At 48.3% G+C, this 10,506-nt stretch overlaps 1 protein-coding gene across 1 annotated transcript; it reads left to right on the top strand.

Moving 5' to 3' along the window:
* The first annotated feature begins 1,555 nt into the window (after positions 1–1,555).
* On the top strand, positions 1,556–2,443 carry LOC118000351 (transmembrane epididymal protein 1A-like). Its single transcript, XM_034990051.1, has one exon. The coding sequence runs from the start codon at positions 1,556–1,558 to the stop codon at positions 2,441–2,443; it is 888 nt and encodes a 295-aa protein (XP_034845942.1).
* The last annotated feature ends 8,063 nt before the right edge of the window (positions 2,444–10,506 follow it).

The raw sequence follows: 10,506 nt of genomic DNA, 5'->3' as shown, positions 1-10,506 counted from the left end.
GGGCAGAAGGAGAGGCAGAGGGAGAAGCAGACTCCCATCTGAGCAGGGAGCCCAATGTGGGGCTCGATCCCAAGACCATGAGATCATGACCTGAGCCGAAGGCAGACGCTTAAACGACTGAGCCACCCAGGTGCCCTTATTTTATTTTTAAATATTTTATTTATTTATTTGAGAGAGAGGGGAGAGAGAGAGCGCATGAATGGGGGGGCCAGAGGGAGAAAGGAGACTCCCCACTGAGCAGGAAGCCTGACATGGGGCTCAATCCCAGGACCCTGAGATCAGGACCTGAGCCAAAAACAGCTGTTTAACCAACTGAGCCACCCAGGCGCTCCTTGAAATTAATTTTTAACCATAACTTTAATATATGATAAATTATTAATTGTAATGTTTAACTTCTATTAATAAAAAACTTTAACATTTTTAAATATAATTAGGTTCTTCCCCCTTTTTTTAATGGTTCCTGCTTTGGTATTATTCGGAGGAATACTTGAACAACTTCATCATCATAGGAATTCAGCAAGGAATGTTAGTAATAACACAGTAAAATTACTAATAACCACTACCATTTATTGAGTATTTATTATGTATCAGACACTCTACATACCTTATTCTATTTAATACAAGAAACCTATGAGGTAATTATTATTCCCATTCTACCAGTCAGGAGACAGAGGCTCAAGAAGACAGAGTAAGTTGCTCATCATCATGTGACTTACAAGTGTCGGAGCTGAAACTCAGTCATTTAGTTATGTACAAACTCGACTTCGTCAGCAGATGAGTAGATCTAGGTCCCCAACCTGGCTCTGCTGTGCTGGCCACTAGATGTGAAACCTGCGTGTGTGGTTTCACCCCTCGGAGCCTTAATGTCACCTATAACATTTGTTTAACAAGGAGTCTCTCATAGAGTTGTTGAGGGATTTAAATGAGGGAAAAAAGCTTTAATATGGCTGGCACCAAGAGACAGCCAATGCAAAAATGTCAGCCACCGCCCCTTAATTACCTCTTTCCCTAGGGGCGCCTGGGTGGCTCAGTTGGTTAAGCGACTGCCTTCGGCTCAGATCATGATCCTGGAGTCCCGGGATCAAGTCCTGCATCCCGCATCCCGACTCCCTGCTCGGCAGGGAGTCTTCTTCTCCCTCTGACCCTCCCCCCTCTCATGTGCTCTCTCTCTCAAATAAATAAATATTTTTTAAAAAATTACCTCTTTCCCTCCCCTCTCTTTGTGGCAGGTGGGGCAGAGGGGAGGGAAGAGAAAGGGAAAACTAGGACCTGCAGCGAGGTGCAGAGGTTGGAACCCCAAGCTTAGCTGACCTAAGTAAGGAACAGAGTGAGGTGAAGTGCCACATGGCTGAGAGAGATCCCACCCAGGGAGTGGCTCAGATGCTTCCAGCACAGACGTATGTCCTTTCGTGTGTGGGAGGTAGGGGTGGAGTTGGATCAGGAAGATCTCACCGCAGCTTAGAAGCAGCAACTCTAACTTGTGAGGAGAGCGCTGCGAGGTTGCTGCTCACCTCCCTGCTCTCGCTCTGCTGGCCCCAACACACACACCGAGACCATGGGCACCTTCCAGGGACACCTGCTGGCGGGGATATTCTTCCTCATCTTCTCCCTTTACTACTCAGTGATGGTGTCCTTGGCCCTGCTGCGGGGACAGAGGTCTCTCAGCTCCCCTTTGCCCCCAAGGGAGAAGCGAGGACACAGGTGGTGGCAGCTGATATCTGTGCAAGGGATGATGAAGTTGGTTGTCTCCCTGGGTGGCATCATTCCTGAGTTCTTCTACCCCCCCGGAGTAAACCGGATGAGGATAATAGACTGGGAGGACCCTCGGCGGCCATTCTTGTTCTGTGACAACTGGGATCATGTCACCATGTATGGGTTTTTCACGCTCAGCGGCGTGGTGGACATTGTGAGCCAGTCATGTCAAGCACGGCAGAACATCAAGCTGGAGCGAGCAGCTGAGGCCCTGGCCTTCTGGGTGCTGACACTGTTGATGGCCGCCCACCTGGAGAACAAGGGCACCTTGGAGATCCGCGTGCATGCGCTGTTCATAGCGCTCACCTTCCTGGTTAGCCTGGTGCTCACCGTAGAGGTCTGGGTCCCTGACCAACCCACGCTGTGGGTGCTCAAGACCTGGATGGGGCTGGTGCTCAGCAGTTGGATGCTGCAGCTCTCCGTGCTAATGTACGTTCCTCCCTTGGGACAGCCCTGGAGAGCAGAAAACCCTGGGGACCTCGCCTTCCTCACCATCTTCTTCTGCTGGCACCTAGGCTTGGGGGTGGCCATACTGGCCACTGTCTATGGTCTCTGCAGCCTCTGGCACCATCGCTTCTCCTCCTGGAGGGAGGTCCCAGGTGCCAAGTACCAGCTGTGTCCCAGAGGCTACGGCAACGAAGAACTGGAGAAGCTGGGGACAGAGGCCATGCTGCAGGATGGGGGCATCTAGGTATAGAATCTGTCTTGGTGCTCTGCCTGTTGTCGCGAGAGTTTGGAGGGCGCCCACGGTGTGCGTAGCCTGGAAACATCCTGGGATCTACAATGTGGGCTTCTGTCACGGGAGTCACCTTCCCTGTTCCTAAATAAACCTTTCAGCTCCTCGGATTACTTCAATCTGTTACTCTGTTCTCTCCAGGTCGGCCACTGTTCGGTATGGTTCCTGACCATGGACTTACATGACGTAAGGACAAGGAGTAGGGCTTCTCTCTGACAGCTTTTGGGATCCAAGAGGAGGCGACGAAATGAGGAAATAGAGGGAGATGGAGAGTCACTGGAGACTTGGGGGACGGTTCTATCAGTTTGAGGCAGAGCTGGCTTAGTATGTGCAGCTCAAGTGTTTAAATGTGTGAAGGGGGGGTCCATTTTTGCATAGTGGTGACGACTTCTGTTTTCTTTACTTCTCTGTGTTTTATGTATACTAAGTGTGGCAGGATGAAGAACCTGTTTCATTGTCGCTACAGTTGTTTTTAATCTAGACTGAATGAGGCCACTTCTGCCTTCTGCGGGAGCAAGGGCTGAGGAAAAGAGGGTGGCAGTCAATTAGCAGGGGCTCAAGTCTGAGAGAAAGGGGGCAAAGGAGGAAGGGAGTCCCAAAGGTGGGTGTAAGAAACAAGGATGACTGTAATGTAATTTTCAGTTGCTCAGGTTTTGCTGTGATAGAAAACTCCATTGTTCCAACTCTTCCAGTGAAGTCTATGTTACAAGTCCTGTGTGTGTGTGTGTGTGTAGGTGTGTGTGTGTGTAGGTGTGAGTGATTCTGCGGCAAGATCAAAGAAAAGGCCCAGATTTCAGTTGGTGGGGGCAGTAGGGGAAGAACTGCTCTGAAATGTGGGGTGCAAATGAGCCCAGGGGTTCTGAAGATGCAGGAACTCAGAGCTGAGAGAACACTGAGAACGCCAGCCGCTGGAATTTGCAGAAATTTTCAGCCAGTCATTGAGCTTCTCCCAGAATGAGGAGAGAAGGTGCTAGTAAATTCCTATACTCAGTGAAATATCTGAAAGCCAATTCTATACAAATACTTATCACTGGATAGAACCAGAAAGCCACCGCTTCTGATAGCATGAGTCTGCATATGTGAGACGGATCAATCCAGCACTTGGAGATGTGAAGAGGCAGGAAGAAGGGAGGGGTGCCAGCCATAGATGTGGAGAAAGGACCACAGTGCAAAGCTCCCTCTGGCAAGGCAGTCATAGTGCCACCGTCTCTCAGGCAGTTAGAAATGCTGTCCTCAGAGACCAAAAAGCTGTAGGAAGCATAGAGAGATGTTTGCATTTGCAAGATAGAAGACAGGCTGCACACTGTCTTCTGAAATGTCACCGGACCGCCCCCTACACAGTGTGCAGGCACATGGCAAATCGGCCCTGGAAACTCCAGGACCAGGACGAGAGCTGAAGGCAGAGAAGAGAGCGAGGAAAGGGGTGGAAGTGGGACAAGGGTCTGGCAGCTCACACCAGCCGGGCTTGGAGGGGAGGAACTCTCTGGATCTAGACGAAGAGCAACGTGTCTTCCCATAGCAGCTGGAACGAGGCCAGCCTCAGCTTCCTTCCCAGCAGAGCAGGAACCAACCTAAGGAGAGGCCAACACCTTTCTTTCTGTCCCCTCCATAAAAAGCCCAGAAGCCCAGCCAGATTTACCCTGAAGCTAATAAAGCTTAAGCTTCAGGGCCCCTCACTTTATCTCCAAATGCAAAGCCCTGGGAGGGGTCATAGCAAGGTGTTCACATGATCACCTATCACTGAAAAATTGCCAAAGATCTTTCTGTATTTTTTTTTCTAAAGAGGGAACTCCTACTTTAGGTATAACTTTAGGCTCCACAAAACCTGGCTCTGCCTCCACCCTGAAGGCTTAACACAGTCTTACTTTCAAGATGCCTTGTGATATACATCTCTTAGCCTGTTAGTGGAACATTCCTTATTTGAGGACAATGAGAAGACTCTTTCTCCTTCAACTTGGAAATAAGAAGCTTAAACTTCTAATGACATCACCAACTGACTGAAAACCACCGGCTAGAGTGTAATCCGTCAGTCAACAAATCCCTCAGTGACCTGTTATCAGATGCTGGGCCTGATTCAATAAAGAGGAATCTGACATGCTGGGGACTGATGGCTAGGGGGAAAGATGGGGAGTGATATACAGGGGTGGGTCCTGTTTATCTTCCTCTGTGCTGTGCAGGGGAGTTTTTGTCCTGTACATCTGGCCCTTGCCCAGTGTATTAGTCAGGGCCCTCCAGAGAAACAGAACCAATAGGATGTGGATAGATAGACATTTTAAAGAATTGGTTTATGAGATTGTGAGGGCTAGCAAGTCCAAAATAGGCAGGGCAGGCCAGCAGCCCAGAGACCCAGGAAGAGTTAATGTTGCCATCTTGAGTCTGAAGGCAGCCTAAAGGCAGAATTCCTTTCTGCTTAGAGCACCTCTGTCTTGTCTTTCAAGGCCTTCAACTGATTAAGTGAGGTCCACCCATATTATGGAAGGTAATCTGCTTCCTCAAAGTCTACCAATTAAATGTTAATCACATCTAAAAAATACTGGCACAAGGCAACATCTAAACCAGTGTTTGACCAAACAACTGAGTGCCATGGCCTAGCCAAACTGACACATAAAATTAACCATCATACTCAGCATATGGGAACATGTCCACTGAAACATAATTTATGGCAACTGTGTTTGTCGTGACTTTGGAGACCTTCCAAAATAATAACTTCATTTTAAAAGAATTTCATCGGGGTGCCTGGGTGGCTCAGTCAGTTAAGCGTCTGACTCTTGATTTCAGCTTAGGGCATGATCTCAGGGTTGTGAGATCGAACCCCATGTCAGGCTCTGCACTGGGCATGGAGCCTGCTTAAGATTCTCTCTCTCTCCCTCTGCCCCTCCCCACTTGTGCTCTCTCTCTAAAAAAGTAAAATAAAAAATTAAAAAATAGGTGGCTGGGGGGATGGGGTAACTGGATGACAGGCATTAAGGAGGGCACTGAATGTAATTAGCACTGGGTGTTACATGCAACTGATGAATCACTAAACTCTACCTCTGAAACCAATAATACACTATATGTTAATTGAATTTAAATATAATAGATAAACAAACAAATAAATATAAATAAATAAATAAATAAATAAATAAATAAATAAATAAATAAATAAATAAAAGAACTTCATCATTATAAGTTCTGACTGCAGTGTGACTATGACCATATAGTGCTATATGGTCTTCCCTTCCCTGTTCCCCCTGGAGAAAGATAGTGATGGGTATACAGGTAAGTGACATTCATTTTCAAAGATTAAAATCATGTTTAGAGAGGGTTTTTTTTATTATTCATATTATGCATTTTAGACATCTTACAATATAGCAAAAAGTATTTTGTAGTATTTTGAAATCTACCATACTTCCCCCACCCAGAATTAATTGCCGCCTGGGAGGGCTAAAAGAGGAGGAAGTTATTTCAATCAGAGTGGATGATAGGGTTTCTGTATCAGAGATGAGCCCTTTCTTGGTGATGACAGTGATGTGCCTGATGACTAAGGTGTGGATGAGTAAAGAGGCTTGGGGGTGAAGGTCATTGAAGATGAAGAAATCCAGAGCTGGGAATCTAGGTGTTGTGGGAAGGAATGGAGCAGGGATCCTGACAGGGCTGGGAAGATGGCAGTTTTGGGCTGGAGAAGCCCAGAGCCCAGTTCCCAGTGAATCTAGGGGTGTGTGCATGTGGGGAGACCTAAGGCATCAAAGAGGGCAGAAGACAGAAAATGTGGCTAGCATGAGCTTCAAGAAGGAAGTGATCGGGGTTAAGCAGAAAAGGTACCACCTACCCCACAAAGGTATTGTGAGAAAGAGATGAGGTGCTGCATATGCAACACTTAATTCAGAGCCTGGTGTACGGTAGACGTTCAATCATATTAGTTCGAGAGACTGAGTACACAAATGGGCAATGACCAGATTATATATAAAAATAAAAATCTGACCTACAATCTGCAGCATTCAGTCCAGGAAACCAACCCATTATCTACAGTAACCGGGCCAGGAAGCCAGCCTGCTACCTTTAAGTCAGACCATAGAAAGTCAGTTATAGCTATCACTAGTAACCAGTCCAGGAAGCCCAACAATAACCTCTGTAACGACTGACCCCAATTGGGCAGGACTGGATGAATAACTAACTGCTTCCCTCATTTTTGCCCTGTTTCCAACCTAGGACCCACTGGAGAAAGCCAAATATGCACCTCTAACCAATCACATAGGTTACCCCACTTCTAGTTAGCCTGGCTGCAGCTTCCCCATGCCAACAGCCTCCAATCAGGGTATATCTGAAGCCTCCCCTTTTTTCCACTGTAAAGCTTTCCCACTCTCCGCCTGGCAGAAAGCAAATGATGGTGGCTGGCTCCCTTATTATAGTAAACTCTGAGTAGGTAGCCTTTGCTTGGTCTTCATTTATTTCCACATGTTCAATTCTTTCATTTATTCATGCAAGCAGTTACTCAATATTTATTGAATGTCTACACTAGCCTCCATGCTAGACCCTGAGAATAACAAAAAGACCCAGATGCCGGGTCTCTGACTCCAAGCTGATTATGGCTCAGTGGGAAAAGAAGGGCAAATAAACAGCAAGATAAGTACAGTCTGAAAAAGGCTGTAATGAAGGGCAGGTAAAGCAGACTTGGGGATCAGGAAATGCTTCCAAGAAAAGTGATGTCTCCATAGGAACCTGAAGGATGAGTGTGGCCAGGGGAAAGGGGGTTGGGGAAATACTCAGGAGAGGAGGAAAGGGCCAAGGGAAAGTCCCCAGGTCATAGTATAAACACTGAAGGAAGTGAACGAAAGTGGGATGCTTGGACCTCAGTGTTTGAGCCTGAAGTGGCAAGCCACGAAGGTAGAAATGTAGACAAGGGTCAGATTCCTTCTAGACCCCATGAAGGAATTGGGTGTTTATCTTGAAGCCAGTGGTAGTGATCAATTTTCCATTTTGAAAATGTCACTCAGGCTTGATGTGGAGTGAGGCATGGGGGCGTGCAGGGAGGGGCAGCCTGGAAGCAGGGAGACCAGCCAGGAGACTGACAGACCATGGTGCTAGAGGAGGAGAGAAGAGCTCATTTAGATGGTTCCTGACCTGGACGTCGTGCCTGCAGGTTGGGAGGGTGAGGGGGGGGGGGGGAAGCCAAAGCTTGGACCACTGAGGAGGAAAGTAAATGCAATCACTGAGAAAATGAAAGTCAGGACCAGGGGCTGCAGAAGAGAGGAATTCTGATGGAAGATACGCAGTTTGAGGTGTTGTTCTAGAAGTAGATGTGTGTGAGTCTGGAGCTCAAGAGAAAGGGATGGGTGGAGAGATTTGGGAGTCATAAATGGCTATTAAAGCCATTTCTGATCACCCAGGGATAGAGGAGCTCATCCAGGGAGAGGGAAGAGGGCTTGGAACCTAACTCTGGGAGGCACCGCATGTAACTGGGAAAAATAAGAGAGGCACTTGTAAAGCAGACCAAGAAAGAGCAGTCCAGGGAGGCAGGAGGAAAACAATGGGCTTGTTGTAACACAGAAACCAAATACTGATATTGTTCCAAAAAAGGGAGTAGCCAACAAAACCTTGTTTCTTATTCCCAGTTCCTCCTTCCTTTCCTTCCCCTCCCAGAGAAGGATGGCCCGTGGGACACTGGGAGGGAACTCACTCTTATAAGACTAGTGGAACTGGTCCTGCATTGCCCCACAGTGTTGCCCAAGCTGCGTCCACAAAATGCAGGTGTCGGTATGGGTCATAAAGAAAACTGGATGATGAAAGAATAAGAAGAAATGAACGTGCTCAGGACAAAGATTTGCCTCTGAGTTACGCCACCTAAGGATTGTACCAAGATCTTGGTAAGGCAGGATGGAAGTTAATTCTGGGACCACAGTGAGCACCGTTCTAAGTGACATTACATAGTTAACTATTTAGTTTGTTAGCCCTGGTTATTGAGTGCCTACCACACAGCAGGTGGGAATGGAAATCAAATTTCCTCTCTCCTCACTAGCCTGTGCGTACAAAAGGGACCACAGAAAGGATAATGATCCATATTTCAAAGACCTCCAACCCTTAAAAGTCTCACCCAGATATCCCTACAGATCTCTCTCTATCCTTTCCTCTCTGTCCCTCTCAATCTCTCTTTTTCCCTTCTCATTATCTCCCTGACCCTCTCCCTTTCTCCCCACCACCTCCCTTCTCTCTCTCCCTCACCCTCCCCACTACCTACACCTCCCACCAGCCTTCTGGCTTCTGGGCACAACCAGAGATTACCCCTCCCCCTGTCTCACTGCCGATGGTGTCCTTGGTAACGAGGACGCTTTCTCCTCTACTTCGCAATTCTTTGAAGACACAGTGCAGAGCCCACACTCAACCTGGAGAACATCTTCTCCCTGCCCTGTGCACCCACTCCCATGGCCCTTGCGAAAACAGTTCCATAACTTCCTCCAGCAGCCCCCTCTCCCAGGACGCAGTTCCCAAGAAATAGTCTCCAAGAGACACGAAGTGCGATCTCCATGTGACAGTATCATCAGGGTCTTGCAAATCAACTAGTTGTGGACAGAATCTAGGATTTATTTTATTTTATTTTATTTTTTGGTAGTTCTGATTGTGTTACCATGTGCAAAAGAAAGAATACAAGTGATACGCTTGATTTTTTATTATTTTTTTAAAGATTTATTTGAGAGGGAGAGTGAGCAAACGAGAGAGCACGAGCGAAGGGGCCGGGGGGGGGGGGGCAGCAGCAGAGGGAGAGGGAGAAGCAGACTCCCCACCAAGCAGGGAGCACGATATGGGGCTCGATCATAGGACCTCAGGATCCTGACCTGATCGGAAGGCAGACGCTTAACCAACTGAGCCACCCAGGTGCACAACGCTTGATTTTTAAAATGAGATCAACATTTTAAAAGTTTGCCAAGAGCACAGAACTAGCTGGTAAACTGTGAGAAATGCAAGCAGCCTTGTTCTGCCAGGTTGTCGTGTCCCCCCCCCCCCCCCCCCGCCCAACACACACACACACACACTCCACGGCCACCCTCTCGTTAAAGGGCTTCTGGCCTGAGACGAGCGTGGGCGCCAGGGCCCCACAGCCCCGCGTGCGTCCCTCTCCGCTCTTAGGGGGCTGAGCCCGATCCCCAGCTCCGCCCGGGCCGGCGGCTGCCGGAGTCCCGAGCTGGGGAGCGGATTTCTCAACGTGCGCCGCAGGGAGGAGCGCGCCGTCCCCGCGCTGTGGCAGCTGCTGCACCTTCTGTTCCCGCCCCGGGCCTGGGAGAGGGCCGGGAGGATGTGATGGACCCGCCCCTCCTGGGTCACCTGTGTCCTGGGCGCGCACCAGATTGGGGACAGATGCGTAGGCTGCGCTGGGAAGGTGTCCCGCGGTCCGCGTGGGTACCCAGGGTGAGGCCCCAGCGCATCGCAGTGTCCTTCTCCCACGACCCCCGAAGGCGAGGGCCGACTGGCCCTTAGTCCTCACAATTCACACACCTGAAATGAGGGAGATGAATGAATTATCGATTGATTGAATCACCCAGTCACTCGCGCATGCCAAAATGTTTCTCTAGCGCCTTCTAAGCGCTTGAAAGGAAATCAGTGAACAAAACAAAGATTTCTGTGCTGAAGACCCCGAACGGGACGTGGTGGTTTAGAAAATAAGCAATGACCTTAGAAGAGCGAGTATTGATATTTAGTCCTAAGTAATCTAAACCATCTCCTCCTACACACTATTAAAGCAAAATTCCCCTGACAAATTTCTGGTTGAAGGTAACAGCCAGTTCCTGGCAGGATGGCTGAGATGGCAGATGTGGTGACCACAGGTCAGAAGAGAAACCACACATCAGAAAGGCAAATGATAGGGATCCATGAAGGTCCCAAGTGGGAACAACAAGGCTTAATGCCCCCAAGAAGAATGCCCAGTATACCCAATTAACAGGGAAGCCTGAGACAATGACAATAGTTTGCTCTATATTTAGTGTGAGAACAATTTTTTTTTTTTTTTTAGTAATTGACACTAGGCGCACATTTAAGAAGCATTCCAC

Source organism: Mirounga leonina, unplaced genomic scaffold, assembly GCF_011800145.1.
Source record: "Mirounga leonina isolate KUSES-001 unplaced genomic scaffold, KU_Mleo_1.0 Mir_115, whole genome shotgun sequence".
Lineage (NCBI taxonomy): Eukaryota > Metazoa > Chordata > Mammalia > Carnivora > Phocidae > Mirounga > Mirounga leonina.
Note: the sequence above shows the minus strand (reverse complement) of the source record. Positions and strands in the feature narration are given on the sequence as shown.